The sequence below is a fragment of the Coptis chinensis genome, chromosome 3 (genome assembly GCF_015680905.1).
Source record: "Coptis chinensis isolate HL-2020 chromosome 3, ASM1568090v1, whole genome shotgun sequence".
In the NCBI taxonomy this organism is placed as follows: domain Eukaryota; kingdom Viridiplantae; phylum Streptophyta; class Magnoliopsida; order Ranunculales; family Ranunculaceae; genus Coptis; species Coptis chinensis.
In genome coordinates this window covers 22607802-22626455 of record NC_141458.1, presented here as the reverse complement: position 1 = coordinate 22626455, position 18654 = coordinate 22607802, and the positions used below count along the sequence as shown (strand labels likewise).

The following is an 18654-nucleotide window of genomic DNA, read 5'->3' as shown; positions in this document are numbered from 1 at the left end:
ATGGGTGGAGGGGAAGAGTGAGTCTAGCCCAAAGCTGACCAATGGTGATGAGCGCCACCTCCTTGTAGGCCAACTCATCAGATAACCTCCCCCACTCCAGGTCGATATCTTTAAGGATGTGAAATTTCTCGTGGATCAGTTCCAGGGAGGAAAGATCTCTGAAGTTTACAAATGACCAGTTGGGATTCATGATAAAAAAAGAGGAAAAGTTTCAAGTTTTGGTTAAACCCTGACGAGAGATCAAAAGGTTCAGTATGTAGGAAAAGGTAGCAAAAGAGATAATGAAAGTTCTCTCACCAGGTCATTTATATACAGATATGGACGATTAGGATGAGCCCAAGCGGTGCATCTTTTCGGGATAGAACAACCATCATTACCTTTTTCGACAAACGGCGTGTCTGTTTGAGCCGTCTTTTTAGAGCCTTAATTAGTTGGATACGTCAACAGTTCCAGTAACAGTTTTGGAAAAAGATTCTCGCGCCAAAAGCAGTGTCGCTTCAATTACCCACGTGCTAGATGGCATGAGAGGGGGCATCTGTAGGGGGGATTTCCCGTCACTGAACAGATGACACGTGTATGGGAAATAACCTAAGACTATAGATGTCCAGAATGAGACGAGGACCATTAGATCAGTTCTGTAAATAAGTGATCTCGTGCTTAGCACGTGTATTTAGTGGACATATGCCAGGCACATGATTGATCGCCTTCAAACATAACAGTTATCCCAGTCTTTAGAAACTGATATAGACAATTCCTGAACAGAAAGAAACTGAAGATGGTGATCTTTGATGATAAGGAAGGAATCGTGATGACATGTCTTAGGAGTTACCTTTTAGATATAATATTCCCATACACGATGGGACATTATGATGAACAAGGAAACTAACCTCTCATAAGATATGGTCTAGATTTAGACTTCCATAAGAAGAGGAATCCTAATAGGAAGGCAGAGTCCAAAGATGGAAGGGAACTCACAAGCGGTGAGGACAACCTAACCCTAGGACTCTTGTTGCTCTTCCTATATAAGCCATAGGGATTTGCTCTTAGGAACTATGAAAAATAGGGTTTGATTCTCCAAATTAAAAAAGGAGATACGTAGGCAGCCATCAGACGGTTCAACCCTGAACTCACCATCATCTCATCCTTTCTCTATTCAGCAAAGGCTTCTAGATCACAAGGCACAGAGGAAGATCAGGAGATACTCAGAATTTCCCCTACACATAAGGATAAGGTTATCTTCATGAGTGACAGATAGAAGGGGTTGATACATGTTGTAGCTCACTATTTTCTAGATTCCAACCACAGGTGTAAAGGGGATTTCCCATCAATGAACAGATGACACGTGTATAGGAAATAACCTAAGACTATAGTTTCCAGATTCATACTTCCATAAGGAGAGGAATCCTAATAGGAAGGTAGAGTCCAAAGATGGAAGGGAACTCACAAATGGTGAGGACAGTCCTAACCCTAATACTCTCGTAGCTCTTCCTATATAAACCATAGGGATTCGCTCTTAGGAACTACGCAAAATAAGATTTGATTCTCCTAAATAAACAAGGAGATATGTAGGCAGCCACCAGGCAGTTCAACCCTGAACTCACAATCATCTCATCCCTTCTCTACTCAGTCAAAACTTCTAGATCACAAGGCACAGAGGAAGATCAGGGGATACTCGAAAACTCCCCTACATCTTGTGGTGCCGTCTGTGGTGAAGAAAGCAGGTAAACATTCGTTCAAACGACTGATTTAGTTTAAAAACTCTTACCATTGTGATGGCAGGAGCAAAGAAAACAAAGGGTGGCGCTACTATGCGTAGCGTTGCCGTGAGAGAAGAAGAGCATGAAATACCTGAAGTGAGGGAGAACGTCGGTCACCATGACGTGAATAAGCCCTTCCAAAGACCTATGACCAGCACCGACGGACCAGTTTCTCCTGGTGCAGGCCCCAAGAATAATGCTCAAGAGGAGCGTCAAGATGATGAGAATGATGTCCTCACCAACCCAGAGTTTGTTCAGGCAAGCCAGGCAATACAAGCTCTGGAATAGCAAAGAAGCAATCTTGAACGAGAAGTACAGCTGCTGAGGCATTTGTATCAATCTGACACAGGGAAGGAGCCACTCATCGATCTCGTTGATGACGACCTTCCAGAAAGTGGTCGTGCAAAAAACCCAAAGCGCGGGGGCCCAGCTCGACACGAGACATCTGAGTCAGAATACAGCAACTTAGATGAGGACTCGGATATGGCATCCGAACTAGTGTCAACTGACCAAGATCGTCACGTTGACCCTAGACACAGGGAAAGAGCTCAGACCAATAAGCATTCCACCAAAGAAGCTGCATGGGAAATTGAGAAGAATGACCTGCTATGTCAGATGCATCGGATGACAGGTAAGGAGAGAAAAATGCAAGACTCCCTTGTCCAATACGTTATAATATTGTCAGGCAGATCTCCTTTCGCATCTCGAATAATGAGAAAGTCTTACCCCCGCGGCTACTAGCAACCGAAGTTTAGTGTCTTCAATGGCAAATTAGATCTGGTGGATCATGTATTCAGATATCGAGCAACTATGGGACAATATGAAAGGTATTACCATGTCATGAGTCAAGAGTTCAAAGCTTTCCTGTCTGGATCTACGCCCCATTGGTACCATAAGTTACCTGAGCGGCAGATCAGGTCCTCAGAAGAAATGTTTAGGACCTTCATAGACTCATGCAACAAACACCAACCAAAGCGGATTGACGCGTTGTTCAACATCAAGAAAAAGGACGGAGAAGCATTGAGGTCCTACATGCAATGATTCATTGAAATTTCAATCCAGATAGAGTCTTGCGATGAACAGACTGCCATAATAGTTTTCAAACAAGGGTTGGATGAAAACAACGCCTTATTCGGATCCCTCTCCAGGAAACCACCCCGTGATTTAGAGGAACTCCTAGACAAGGTTGAGACTCATGCAAGGTGGGAGAAGGATGTCCTGAACAGACATCAAGAAGCAAAAAAGACTAGTTGGACAGCTTTTGTGGCCCCTCGAGAAGAGAACTCTTCCCCTCAAAAGCCAAATAGAGGCCGTAATCATGGCCGCCAAAGGGCACGCTAAATCCCCATCAAAGGGACGGATGCTCAGAGGACAGTACCAGAATGTAACCATTGGCGCAGATAGAAAACCATAGAAGAAGCCACGAGTTTAAGGAGCTGAAGAAGCTTTTCCCTCAATGGACAGAAACTTCGCCCTTTTGAACAAAATGACAGATGAGGTTCTGGACTCCATCAAGAATCAGAGTTACCTCAAATGGCCAGCTCCGCTTAAGCCAGGCTCCTTGGGTACCAGAGACCAAAGGACCTACTGCAAGTTCCATAAGAGTAAGGGTCACATCACTAGAGCCTACAGGACCCTGAAAAATGAACTACAGGATCTGACTGAAAGGGGGTATTTGAAGCAGTTTGTAGCACACGAACAGGCGATCGCAATACAACCTGAGGAGATAAGGTAGTAGTAGGATTGGTCTCGAATACGCCAGACCTCGTAAAAGTACCCAGAAACCCAGTGATTCAGAACGAATCCATGTCTCTAGGCTAACATGGTAGAGTACATAACAATTCTATATAACAAAGGTGCTGCTTGACCAAGAGCAAGATTGAAGTGAATCAAGCACTCTCTTAACAATAGGTGGAGGGGAAGAGTGAGTCCGGCCCTGAGTTGACCAATGGTGATAAGCACCACTTCTTTATAGGCCAATTCATCTGACAATCTCCCCCACTCTAGGCCGATATAATCAGGGATGTGAAATTTCTCTCAGATCAGTTCCAGGGAGAAAAGATCTCCGAAGTTTATAAGTGACCAGTTGGGATTCATAATCGGAAAAGAGAGAAAGTTTCAAGTTTTGGTTAAACCCTAAGCGGGATATCAAAAGGTTCAGTATACAGAGAAAAAGTAGCGGAAGAGGTAATGAGGGTTCTCTCACCAGATCCTTTATATACAGATAAGATGGACTGTTATGATTAGCCTAAGCATTGCATCTTTTCAGGATGAAACTGCCATCATTACCTTTTTCGAGAAACGGCGTGTCTATTCGAGCCGTCTTTTCAGAGCCTTAATTAGCTTGATATGTAAGCAGTTCTAGTAACAGTTTAAGAAAATGATTCTCGCACCAAAAGTAGTGTCGCTTCAAGCGCCCACATGCTAGATGGCATGAGAGGGGGCATCTGTAAGGGGGATTTCCCATCAATAAACATATGACACGTGTATGAAAAATAACCTAAGACTATAGATATCCAGAATGAGATGAGGACCATCGGATCAGTTCTGTGAATAAGTGATCTCGTGCTTAGCACCAGTGTTAAGTGGACATGTGCTAGGCACGTGGCTGACCGCTTCTAAGTATGATAGTTCTCCAAGTCATTAGGAACTGATATAGACTGTTCCTTAACAGAAAGAAACTAAAGATGGAGATCTCTAATGATAAGAAAGGAATTGTGATGACATATCTTAGGAGTTACCTTTTAGATATAATTTTCCCATACACGATGGGACATTATGATCAACAAGGAAATTTACCTCTCGTAAGATATAGTCTAAATTCAGACTTCGATAAGAAGAGGAATCCTAATAGGAAGGTAGAGTCCAAAGATGGAAGGGAACTCACAAGCAGTGAGGACAGTCTTAACCCTAGGATTCTCGTAGCTCTTCTTATATAAACCATAGAGATTCGCTCTTAGGAACTACACAAAATAGGGTTTGATTCTTCTAAATAAACAATAAGATATTTAGGCGGTTCAACCTTGAACTCACAATCATGTCATCCCTTCTCTACTCAGTCAAAGCTTTTGGATCACAAGGCACAGAGGAAGATCAGGGGATACTTGAAAACTCCCCTACAACAGGTGCACCCTATACATTTTGTTATGTTTCTACACATGCTGAATTATACACATTTATTTAAGATACTTATGCATGTTTTTTTATGCAGATATTGCTTCAGACATATGTACTAGAACTTTAAAAATATTTATAGTGGTGAGTTGTGGGAAAATCTAATCTGGGGAGCTATAAGGGAATACAAGAAGCAAGAACTTACAAGGATATTGGGTATCATTAACCAAAATGACCCAAAAGCTTTAGATTGGTTGGATAGAGAGCCAAGGAGTAGTTGGGCTAGGGCACACTTTGATTGGATCTCAAAGTGTGATGAACTGACCAATAATTTTAGTGAGTCCTTCAATAATTGGATACTCAAAATCAGAGATAAACCATTGGTTCGCTTTATAGACAGGTACAACCTAGACTTGTTGAATTTGGTTTATGAGAGAAGAGAGTTGTCCATGGAGCTAGTTGAAAGAGATGTAGTCCCAAATGTGTATTTCATGATTAAAAAGAGGGAGTTGAGGCACCATTGGTATGAGATTAAGGGTGTTTCAGATACTGAATATTTAGCAATCAACAACAAGAGAGGGAAGAGGTATAAGTTTGAATGCTCATGCATAAAATGGCAAATGTCGGGAATTCCTTGTGCACATGCAATTGATGTCATCAAAAAGAAGAGAGTGGAAAAGTGGTCAAGGTAAATTGTATCATTTTCATACTATGTGCACATTATTCTAAATATTTACTTATGTGTACATTAATTTTTGTTGTATATATTTTATGACAGGTATTGTAGTCCATATTTTAGTGTTGAGGCATTCAAAATAACTTATGCAAACTATCTTTATCCACTGGAGAACATTGAGGATTGGGAAGAAATAGTAAGTAATGTATGTAATGCTATCTATCTTTATTGTATAGGATAGTAATTATCTTTATTCACAGGATGACCTAGAAGAGTTGGTACTGCCTCCTGAAGTGACTAATAAGGAATGAAGGCCAAGAAAACAAAGAATTAAGGGGGGATGATGAACCACCTAAAACAAGAAGGAAGTGCACAAAGTGTGGAGAACCAGGTCACAACTCTATAACATGTGATCAAAGACAGAAGGCGATATATGGCAAAAAGAAAAGGAAAGGTGTCCCTGGACAAGAAGAATCAACTGAAGCCCCAGTGCAGCAGCATCAAGAAGCCCCAATGCAGCAGTAACAACATCAAGAAGCCCCAATGTAGCAGCAACATCAAGAAGCCCCAATGCAGCAGCAGCAGGATCAAGGACTAACTGAAAGAGGATCACTAGAAGGAGGCAGAGTAGGGAGAGGAAAAGGAAGAGGCAGAGCAAAAGGAAGAGCAAACATAAGGGGTGGAAGGGATGGAAGAGGCAAAGGAGTACATGAGCCAGTTAGCCAGAGAACAAGGGGATTACATCATTTGTTATTTGGTGATGGCCTAGATGCACCTTCAACTCCTCCAGTGAATGCAAGTATATCAACTCATGAGCCACTTAGCCAGACTCAATAGTAAGTGTCTTTTGCAAGTATATTTTGCTACTTGTAAGGGGATTGCATCTTTTGCTAGTTTTGTATATCATATGTCAAGTCAGGAAGTGTTTGTTTGTACTTAAGCTACTGGTGTTGGTGTTTGTTTTTGTGTGTTTTATGTTTGTTATGGTTTAGGTCTGCTGAAGTGTTGTGTATGTTTTATGTTTCTCATGGTTTAGGTCAAAGTGTTGTGTCTGTTTCTCATGGTTCAGGTCTGCTGGGATTTCATTTTGAAATTTGATGTAAGAAAGAACGGACTGCCAGTTTATGATTCCCCTTTTGTTATGATCATCTTTTTTATGTTATGCAGATAGGTTGATATGGTTTTGGGATTTTATATGCTGCTACAACTTACATTTTATTAGAATGGAACAATTAGATCACCCTTACATTGATCCAGACATTATAGCCTCACTTAGGATAGTTAATAAGATAATAATACTCATTACCATACACATCACAGTTTAGTACAAGAGTAGTCTTCTTCTCAGTAGGCACCATAGGCTAGTTGGAAGCATCAAGAAGCATCTACTAGTTGTAACACCCAACCATGTCACATGAAAGCCACATTTCAATTACTTTGCCCGACTGATCACTACATCTATACAATTTCATAAAGCCTCTGCACTTGACCATGTCTGCCCCCCTGTCCATGTTGCATCTCTTATAAAGGTAGTCACAATTTGGGGCAGTGTGGCCTTCTTGGTCACACAACTAACATATCTATGGACAAAAACACAAGTCGGATAAACTTAGATTTTGGTATAGAAAACAAAGTCATCTTTTAGGAATTAAACCTACTGAACTTTACAAAATTAGAGTTTAGTCCTACTTATATGCCATTATAGTTTAAAAGTTGGTTAAGTTGAAAACTACCTCATCTGACACAAAAGATCTTACAAGAGCTCCACCCATTGGATTGGATTGGAGAAAGAAGAGAAAGAAAGGGTGACTTATAGGAAGAAGATGACTGTAAGGGTTGAACTCTTATAGTACTTCAGTTCTAACGGCTATATTTTTTGGGCCATTGGATTGTAGAGAGGATTTTGACACGTGACAAATCTTATCATGTGAGTTTTCGTTGGATTATTCCAATAGTTATCTACTTATTCTCGTGACAAGCACACTGAATGGTAATGTTGCCATTTTGAAAATACAAACAGATTGAAGCGGATTGATGAGGGTCAACTATTTTAACTCACAGTCAACAAACAAATGTAGGATTTGAAAAGTAGGACCAAAGCCTAATTTAGCTATAAATAGTAGGACCAAAGTCTAAATAACCCTATTTATATTCAACAAATAAACTAGAGCTCAGAGCAAGGTTCATGATCATTGCACAACTTTTTTTTTTTGCACGCAAATAGAGATTTTATAAAGAATGAAAAAAAAATACAATAAGTAAAATGTTTCACATGCTATTAGAGCTTACAATTCCAAACTTAAATGAATCTATAGTATGTCCAGTAAGGGCATTCTAGTTTTGTGATATAGCTTGGTTTTGTATAGCTCCATAACGTGTTTTTTGGAATGAGTGTTGCACCCTTCTTTGCTGCCGCATCCGCTCCAAAGTTGGCTTCCCTATATGTGTGAGAAATGTGCCAATAGTCAAGCTTATGAATAGCTCTCTTCCACCTAGCTTGCAGTTTCCAAGGAATTGTGCCTTTTCCGAAGGCCCAGACCGCAGGCTTTGAATCACATTCTACCCATAGTTGTTTCCAGTTCTTGCCTACAGCCACTTCAGGTGCCAATACAATGGCTGTGCATTTAGCCTTATAGCTTGTAGTCATCCCCATTAACTCCATGGGCTAAAACTTCGAGCAACTCTGCATTGTTTCCTTTGAATATTACTCCCGCACTACCAAGACCTAGGTTGCCAAGAGGCGAACCGTTAGTATTTTCTTTGACAAAACCCATTAGTGGAAGGTTCCGATCCATAATGCTTCATTGATTCTTGTTGCTGCCCTCACCCTTCCTTTGATGTTTAAAAAGTGAAGAATAGATAAGTCTTCCACTGAGTTGTACATGTGGCCAATAGACACCAGACCAGCAACTTTAATACCCTTGATGACCTCCTTCTTTAAATTCCATTAATTTAGTTTGTCATCATCAAAGTATATTCGATTCCTAGTTTTCCATATTTGTGCCATAAGATGGAGCAACATTCTAGAATTCCTTTCTAATAGGGGTCAAGTCGATCGATGCTCTCATGATGCCTTGAAGGTTCCAGCTAGGAGGAGAGACTTTGAGCATGTCAGCAAGCCAAGCCCATAGGTTCTTAGTTATGTTACATTCCCATAGCATATGAATGACTCTTTCCTCCTCCTTGTCGCATAATTTGCATTTTGAAGCAAGAGGTATACCTTTCCGGCCTCTTAACTCTATAATCCGTTGGGACTGCCTTTTGGAGCAGTTTTTACACTAAACCTGCTACCCTCAGGTGTATGTGCTTTGACCAAATCCATTTGTGCCAATTAACCATGTTTTCTCTTTTCCTGACAGCATTGTATGCTTCTTTAACTGTGAATTTCCCATCCTTAGCAGACTTCCAAATTCTAGTCTCATGTGCTTCACCTGAAGGGAGCAGCAACAAGGTAACATCAACACTATCTCTTGTAAGAACTGCAAAGACTTGAGGTGGAATTGCCCACTTGTTATCAATGATAATGTCGGAAACTCTTGCTGTAAATTCCTTCAAGTTCATCCCCTAGACTCTATCAGCCACTGCAATGCCCGACCAGTCATCTTGCCATAGCTTGATATCTCTCCCTTGTCCTACAATCCAACTCAAGTGGCTAGGGAAACATTTCTTGAAGAGCCCACCAAAGCCCACGCCATACTGAAGATTTTTTGTAGTACGTAGGAAATCCAATCTCCTAACCTCATAGTGAATTTGCTCAACATGTACTACTCCATTCAGTTTTGCACAACCTAAAATTATATCAATTAATTAATCCTCTATAATTTCCCTAATTGAGACACTTCTTTCCTACTCAGGGATTTTTGGCCTTATACCTCTGCCTAATATATACTAATGAATTGAACTAATTGAACTAGTATGTATAACTAAAAGGCAAACACTACACCAGATTTAAAAAGAAAAGACAAGACTACCGACGCTTTTTTTTGTCCTTTTGTGAGCACGCCCAACACGCGTCGTTGAACTCCCCGTAAACGTCGGATCACAACCCATAGAAAATAAAAAAAAATCATCCCAAAAAAAGTTGTTTCTTCTCTCTCACAAAAATAAGAAAAATCTCGCTCCCAAATCACTCCCAAAATCCTCAATTTCTCTTCATAATATTTGATCGATCCTCAAATTGCTCTCTTTATCAAATCCAATCTCAATCACATCAAATCTACAATCTTTTCAGGTAATTTAAATTATTTGATTTCAGTTGTTATGGTTAAGCGATTAGGTTAGATTTTGACGATTTTTAATCCGTCAATGATTAATTCATATAATCTTTAAACATATAATCAGATTCGAAATTTGTTAAACATATTAGTATTGTAATCATATTCGAAATTAGTGAATCATTGATTTGTCAGCTGGTTTTGCGTTTGGTAATGAAACCTAGATGCATAATTTTTCGTATCTCGTGTCTTCTCTATCTAGATTAGGCCTTTTTATTTTACGATCAAATTATGGAAAATGTTGAATAATGTTCCCAATCTTTACAATGTTAGTATTCTGCTAAATTAGTTATGAACTCCACTTATATGAAACTCCACCATGAAAAACAATGAATGAAAAACAATGAATTAAAAAACTCTCGAGCGCTCTTCTTCTTCTTCAACGACTAAGTAAAATAAGTCCTGGGGGTTGGAATTTGGAGCAATTTTACATTGACAATGTGCTGCACGGGTTAAGGAAAAGAAGATAATGGCCAAACCTTTAGTTGATCGGCTGGTGGGTAAATGAATTTTTGATTATTTTAACCATCATGTCCTCTCATTGTTTTCAGATGTGCAAACCGCTTTAAATTATCAAGACTGATCTGTTTGGGATGTTCAGGTATGATAATGTTCCACCGAAAATCAACAGGCTGAAGTGGAGGGTGAACTATCATGCCCTAAATTTACAAGTGAACACAGATCCATTTTTGTATCCTATGTGTCAGGTCATACAATTGCATTAGCCGTAATGTGTCGCACAACTTGTTTGGTATGAAACACCTATATTTTGTTTGGACTCATTTTGTATCATATAGGTTCAAGAATACACAATCAAACAGTGAACTCACCTTGAAGAATTGAAGTATGGCGAGCTCGTCAAATGTGTGAAAATTCATCAAATAACATCTAAGGTACGTACGACCTAGACGACCTTAGAATAGGATAAGTATTTTATTTATCGACTCAAAAATATACATTTTATTTATTGAAGTATATTTGAAGAAATTTTGTTTTGTTTTTCTAAACTGGGTTTTGAGAAATTGGGTTTTGTTTATTTTTTTGTTTTGTGATTTGGGTGTTTGACTATTTTTTGTTTTGAAGGGTTGGCTAATAAGAAGACAGTTGCGATTCAAGGAGGAGGGAAAGATTTGACTGTGGAGTTAGCGATGAGTAAGACTAAGAAACAGAATCAGCCAGGGAAGTTGAAGCAAAAGTCTGTTATGAATAAGGAGTTTTATCGTATGGATAAGGCTGTTTCTAATCAGGTATATTCGTTTTGTTATTTCGTTATTTGGTTATTGATTCTTGTACTTGTGATATTGTTAATGATATGTTATTTGGTTGTTCATGATAAATGATTGTGTAGAATAATTGAAGTAATATTTTAAGTGAAATGTTGAATGTTATTATGTGGTTACATTGTATTGACGAGTTATGGAATCTGGAATGTTATGCTAATGTACCTATTTGCTTGTTGTTAAATAATTGTGTTTGCTTGGTTGATGCTATTATATAGAATTCTAATGTTTAATATGTCGTGCAATGATAATAGATAATATAATTGAAATTTGTAGTTTGGTTTATGGGATGAATGTTTCTGTTTGTAATTATGAGTGCTAAACTATGATGATTTTGCAAACTAGTTGGGAAATACTAATTGACAACTACCGAATAGCGACTTGATACCATATCATTGGGATTCAATTTCTTTTCCTTTTTTCAATGTACATTTGGAATGAAACTGAGACAAGAGTAACAGTTCATTTGATTTTTAACTGACAGATCCCAGTGGTTTTTATGGTGGTGGTATGGATACTATTCTTTGTGTTAAAGGGATTTACTCCATTGGCTAATCATGTGAAAGGGTATATCAAGCTTAAACTTCTAACATAATTTCATATTGATCTTTGAGTCTGGGATCCTAGTGTTTTGCCATTTGTCAAAGTTTGCAATGTTGTGTTAGTAGTGACTGTGGTTTATCTTTATTTAAAAAAAATCCTTTTACCCTGGACTTTAGTACTTCTATACTTGAAAGTAAGCCGTGTTGATTGCATTATTTACTGTTCTAATGTTCCGCATGATTATTTCACACACAATTCTATAAAGAAAGCAAAAGAAAACCGATTAAAACTACATGATACAAAGTTTAAGAAACTGATGAAAGAAAGCGGACAAGGAACTGCACCATATGTAGTCTGCTTTGATCTTTTTAGTGGAAAAACTACATGATACAAAGTTTAAGAAACTGATGAAAGAAAGAGGCAAGGAACTACACCATATGTAGTCTGCTATGATCTTTTTAGTGGAATTAGTAAAATTAAGGTTGATGAGGTCTGTAATGAGGGACATGATAGTATCATACTTTACTGCATTTGAGACTAATGTATGATTTTGGATTTTTGGTAAATTAGTCGATGCAAATATAATATCATGCACGCCTTAGGGATCTGGCTAGTTTGGTTGTTTATTCAGAAATGTGTAGTAGTAGGTTAGTGAAACAGAGTTATTCTGATATAACAGACTTCTAGTACATCCTTTAATGTTATGTTTGATTTTTATCTAATAAGCATCATTTTGGAATCACGCAGTCTATCATTAAAATTTGTTGTTTTTCATATCCATTGTATTATTTGTGTGACAGTAGATTGAATGGCAAAACTTGTTTTTTAGCAGAGTTTTTTTTAGTAAGTAGCGTACTTGCTTGCTTTCCACCAAATTTTACAATCTAATGCATATTTCAACATTTAATGTAGGTTGGAGAAAACAATTACAAACCTGATTTGATGAATGCTGCACTTGCTAGGCTGAGTGCTGTTTATAGGAGCCTCAAGGTCAACAAGTCTGGTGTGAAGAAGAGGAACATGCAAAATGTCAGGATCCCTGGAAGAAAATGAGAGAAATTATAGTAAGTACTTTGAGTTCGATTTGTGAGGGACCTTGTTATTCTTTAGTTTTTCTTTGAAGCCTATGAAGGCATAGTATGTAGCTTTGTAACGTGGTTAGAATACCCTGTCTGGTACAAGGTATTTGTTGTTTTCTAAGAAAAATTATTGAAGTAGCTTTGATAATGAGAAAATGAGAAATGAAACCCTAGTCTTCAGTCGCTGGTATTAGTAACACCCTAATACTCATTGACATCCTTTACACGAAATAGATACCAATTAATTGCTATTATTCCTTTTTTTTTTTTTTTTTTTTGGTATTCTAACCAGGTTACAAAGGAGGAACTTACAAGCAAAGAGGAATTGGCTGGTTTCAGGAAGCATGTGACCGGATTGACCCAAACTTGGCGACTCACGACTTCCTGGTGTGCTTGAAATCAGATGCGTTTGTGACTACTCATGGTGGAAACTTTTCAAAGCTCATCATTGGAGCATGTAAAAAGGTACATGGGTCACCAGCTGAAGTCCATAAAGCCAGACAAGGTGCTCATGTCCAAGTCCTTTGGGAACCCTTCCATGGGTTGGGCGCCATGGTGAAGTGGGTGGTATGTCTAGGTGGAGCAAGAGTAGGCGCCATCAAGCAGAGCTTAAACTATCACATTCAAGACTCCTAGCGTATGGAAAGATTCCTTCTTCATCTAAAACAAGCAAAAACGATGATACTGCTGATTTTGGTCACACACTATTAAGAAGGTACTTCATATTTTGAACTCACATCTAGATCTCCTTTTTTTGTCCTGTTTGTTATACTATCTTATCTAGGTTCGAACTATCTATTCAGTCTATCACGAACGGTTAGCCTAGTGCACAAGGCTCCCGTTAGTACGTTGCCGTCCGGGTTGGTCAGATGTATGCAGCCTTACCCTACAAGTGCTGAGACAGTTACTGTGACTGAACTCATGATTTCAAGGTCACAAAGGAGCAAGCTTACCTTTGCATCGAGTCCCATCCTCTGTGGTGATCTTAGAAAAATCTAGTAGTGTTGTGGGATATATTTGTTTAAGTGCACTACAAGAAACAGGGTCTTTGGCGACAAAAAAAATTGTCGCTGAAAATTGCATAAACGTCGCTAATACAAATTGGCGACGCTTTTTGGAGTGTCGAGTCAACGTCGCTAATGCTATAGTCGGCAATGATATGCAGCCACGCTTATTTTAACGCCGCCAAATAGCCGATATTTATCGACGTTTATACTGTCGCTATTTCTCTAATTTCGCCGCTAACTCATTTTGGTATTCTCATTGCGATAACGCCGCGAAAAGATGAAATTTTGGCGACATTTTTTTAAAATCGTCGGTAATAAAGCATTACTAGCAACATTTTTAACGTCAATAAAAGTCTGAAAATTTTGAAAATTTTAGCATTATTAGTGACGTTTTAATCATCGCTATAAGTCCAAAAAATTAAAAAAACAAATATCTTATTAGCGGCGTTTTTATTGTCACTAAAGATATTAGTAATTTGAAACTTTGGTTATATAAGCGACGTTGTTATCATCGTTAAAGATCTAAAATATTTGAATTTTGTGTATTTTTAGTGACGTTTCTATCGTCGAAAAAGGTAAAACAAATTAAAAAAAATTAGTGTTATAAGTGACGTTTTCATCGTAGCTATTGGTTAATTGTAATCATATTCCCACACTACATACGTCACAAAAGACTATTTTGATCACTAATATCGTTTCGATTGCCCTCTATTCAACAAATAAACACAACCAGAACATCAATTATCTTAAGCAACAAATTTTCAATAAATAAAAGTGAGTTAATTCACTCCATTAGAAACAAAAGAGAGTTGCATCATCCCCTTTCATAATTTTTATTTCGAACTCATCTTAAGAAAAGTATTAACTTAAACAAAAACATTTCTAAACATCCCTCAAGTAGCTTGAGAATGAACCATCTTCACAAAATAAAAAATGATAATAAATAACATTTAGATTCCTCTAGTGCCTCTTGCAATTCTAAAACGCCATTTCTTCACAAAAACTAATACCAAACCGATCCATTTTGGCATAAGATTATCTGCATACAAAGATATTATCTATTAGACCACAAAAAAAAATTGAAACAAAAAATATAATAGTTTCATCACGTCAAAATTAAAATCCAGTGAACTATTAACAATTATGTTAAGTTTAAATTGTATCAAAATAATTTATCCATTAGACCTCTACTAGCTAGTATTCATTGAGATAAATCTAAGAACTGAATTATATACAAAACAAGAATTTCATTAATATGAAGAGGCACAAAGGTACAAGGCTAGAGGAGTCTGCAGTACGAAGTTATATACCTCCTTAGCAAGGCACTAAGGAAAGCATAGACTCTAAAGACCACGAATATATAAGCCAAAATCCCATTTCCACTTCAAATAAGAATGTCTAATAATTCACAGCTCACATTCTAATGTCCAAGCGGAAGAAGATGGTGATGGCAGGCGGAGTGGTGGTGGATGGCGATGGGGTGGGGAAGGGGTGGAAGAATTCAGTGAGGCAAGAGACAACATTGGCAAGTACAAAAGGCCAGCGCCAAACACACAAACAACAACCTTGTGTATCCTATTCATGTGTTTATGTGGCTGCTGGGCTTCATCTACATCCATATAATTCTTCTCGCATTGATTCTCCAACTTTTGTAACTGAATTTGAAACAGCAGAAGGAACTGAATTTTGGCAAGGTATAGGTATAGGTAACTGAATTTTGGCAAGGTATAGGTGAAAGGTCTCCCCTATTGTACAACTTTTGTAACTGAATTTGAACCAGCAGAAGGAACAATGCAAGATGTCTCAGCCATTTCATGTATCTCACCCTCATATGACAAGCATTCATCTGTTGAAAATTCCTTTAAAATCGACTCTTTATTGCATTTAGCAATTGAGGTGTTTCCCTGAAGAACCTCCTCGAAGAAGCAACTCCCCTGTTGCATCAAGATACTTCAAACTCAAGGAACTTGATTCCAGATACCCAAGTCAAGATCCTATTGATCTCCTCCGATTGGCCATTGCATCAACCTTAACAAGACCATCGGCTCTATCCAATGGGCTCGATTCAACATCACTCACAACATCACAAAGTAGTAGCTGTTGGATATTCACTTGTAAATCTAGAGTTAGCTTCAATGGGATCATCAAGGTTCATATACACACGGCTCATCTTCATTCGAGCTAGACTCAACAGATAGGGATTTAACCTCAGTAGGCATAGTACTAAAGGAATCGGTTGACCCTTCCAAAGTAATAGATTCACTAGAAGACTCTGAATATGGCTGAGCTTCTTCGATAAAAAAACCCCCTTCGATCAATAGATTCACCAGAAGACTCTGTTTATGTGTACTCCACATAAACACATGAATAGGGTGACAAGTTCTATTGAAGATGACAAGTTATCTCCCCAAGTAGCATTAAGATGAATCCGCGGGTTTGGAACCTACCCAAGATCAGTCTAACTAAAGGTTCTGACTCAGACAATATGAAAAAAATAAAAAGCTCTACCCTCCCTCATAACAAAAAGGATTACCCACCTATCATGCTAATCAACCACCAACAGGAAACCCCACCCCAACACAGCCAACGTGAAACAAATCACCTCAAAATTACATAACATAGTCAAGTAAGGTAGACCTATATATACTGCAAGATACATACTTATAGAATAGAGTTAAATAGAACTAATCAAATCAATACTAGGGAAAGTAAATCTAAAGAAATTAATTTAAACATAAATAAATAAAGCCACAAACAATAGGGGTGGAAGAATTTAGTGAGGAGCTATGAACTAATAGGTCATCTACTTAAAGTTTATGTCTACCCAAATCTCAAACAATTACATACCTAAGATAAGATATGTGACTTTTATAGTAAAATTTCGACAGAGTCTCCTCTGTATTTTCAACATTTCATAAATACAATAACCTATCATAACCTGAAAATCACAATAATATATTTCACAAGACGGTGAAAAACCCATATTCCATTTACCAAAACTGAATGGACTATATACAACCTAAAACATGATATGGAGGCTTATTCATTCCGATCAAACAACTATATCCCAATCAAGCAACACCAACACATATCAGAAAACAGTTAAATTCATAAATCATACCACATTGAAGGAGGACCACCAAGCTTCTCCATGAGATAGTCCAACTGGCGTTGTTGTTGTTGAATTTGTGCTCGGTGTGTTTCTTGTGTCTCTTGAGCCGCTTCCTTCCATCCTCGCAACTCTTCTAGTTGAGACTCTGCCTCTTCTGCCCTTGCTCTCAACTGATCCACATCTGGGTGCTCATATCCAGCCACACGTTTACGGGATGGGGGTGCCTCGCCATGTCCAAGACCATGTTTATAACCAGGTCTTACGCCCAAGACTTCATCAAAAATCTCTTCTTCAGTCAAAGGGTTAGAACCTTCTAATGTAGGTTGATTTTGTAATTCCACCATTCTCTCCTGAAAAGAAAACAAATAAATATAACTATCTCACAAAAGTACGATTTAGCTAACTTAAAGGGTAAGTACGAGTTAATTACATAATTATTTTCTGCTTCAGGAGAAACCCACCCCTTTTTCTCACTGAAATGAGTCTTACGATATAGTGCGATCATCCCAGCCTCTTGTTGAGTCTCTGGATCAACCGGCTGTGTCATTTTAAAAGACAGACAAAATTCCAAAGTTAGTACTAAAAAGAAAACTATTTATAATATCTAAAATTAATCAATTAAAGTGTACCATGTCAGCAGACGGATCCAAGAGACAAAAGATTTTGAACCAGCACAATGGTTGACGACAAGGCATGAGCGGCTGTATTGGTTATGCGTACTAACATCCTGGGTTAAAACAAATAAGCAATGCATCATAAAAAGAACTATTATAATGTGTATAAGTACAACAACCAACCCTTTAGCACTACCACTTCCCACATTGAATTTGGCCGCCATAACCTCTTCTTTAAAAAGAGGAGTAAACTCACTTACCTTGAACTTATCTGTTTCCCACAGATCGCACCATCTCTCCCAAGACTCTTGTGATACACCATCAAATGGGTGTTGACGTTTGTTCACATTATTTGGAATGCTCACGTAGTACTTGTGAAGGGCACACCTATGATCTCTGAAACGATCCCTAATATAATTATTAACATGAGTTTCGACATGTGGTAGATGGATGTCCATGTCAAACTTTTCCTACAAAACAAATAAAATAAAATACAGACAAAGATATCATAAAGACGTAATTTTCAGCACGATGCTTTAAAGAGTTTAGTAAAAGAAACAATTAATAAACAAACATCAATTACCAAAACAAGCTTGTGAAGACTTTTCCTTTGATCATCAGTCACGTCTTTCCAGTAATGGGCAAAAGGCGGTATTCTAAACCTAGCAAATGGCTTAAGCTCGGTGATCCTTTGTTGGCTCCAATTGCATCTACAGGCCTATCTTTCCCAATAGCAATCTCTATCCTCGGTTTTCCACCCCTCGTGCTAAGTGGTTCTTAAGAATTAGGTTTTGGGTCTTCTTTCTAGGCCCCGTTTTTGGCTTTCATAATTATTTAGAAGACAAGATATTTGTTAGTAAGTATTGTACCAACACTAGCAGAACCGTAAAAGATTAGTATGAAGAAGAATAGTACAAAATTAAGAAAGAATTATACCAACACTAGAACCATCTTGCGCGGGCTGAGTGGCCCGAGTGGCGTGATGTAACACGAGAAAGTGCTTGATGGGCGACCGTGCCATAGCTACACCAAAGCAAATTAAATAGTAATACTTTTAAACAAAAGGCAATAAAAAGAAGAATAAGAAGAGTACAATATCAAAAGGCAATAGAAGAAAAGGTTCGAAAGTTTGAACCTGTTTAATATTTACTTCAAGCAAAGAGTAAATCACACCTATAATCAGATCATATTCATGATT

General features: G+C 38.1%; 2 protein-coding genes across 2 annotated transcripts; one reads left to right on the top strand and one right to left on the bottom strand.

Annotated features, from left to right (window-relative positions):
- Positions 1 to 9622: 9622 nt before the first annotated feature.
- LOC147508649 (large ribosomal subunit protein eL28z-like) lies at positions 9623 to 13075 on the top strand. The gene is made up of 5 exons (XM_086599153.1): positions 9623 to 9778; positions 10423 to 10714; positions 10905 to 11068; positions 12557 to 12708; positions 13016 to 13075. Exons 3-4 carry the CDS (start codon positions 10970 to 10972, stop codon positions 12695 to 12697), a joined length of 240 nt encoding a protein of 79 aa, XP_086455279.1. The 5' UTR covers positions 9623 to 9778; positions 10423 to 10714; positions 10905 to 10969; the 3' UTR covers positions 12698 to 12708; positions 13016 to 13075.
- A 1474-nt stretch (positions 13076 to 14549) lies between these two features.
- Positions 14550 to 18099, bottom strand: LOC147508648 (uncharacterized). The gene is made up of 5 exons (XM_086599152.1): positions 17717 to 18099; positions 17472 to 17569; positions 17273 to 17380; positions 16852 to 17192; positions 14550 to 14769 (listed from the first exon to the last, which is right to left on the bottom strand). Coding segments are annotated over exons 2-5 (516 nt in total). The 5' UTR covers positions 17538 to 17569; positions 17717 to 18099; the 3' UTR covers positions 14550 to 14768.
- Between the last annotated feature and the right edge of the window lie 555 nt (positions 18100 to 18654).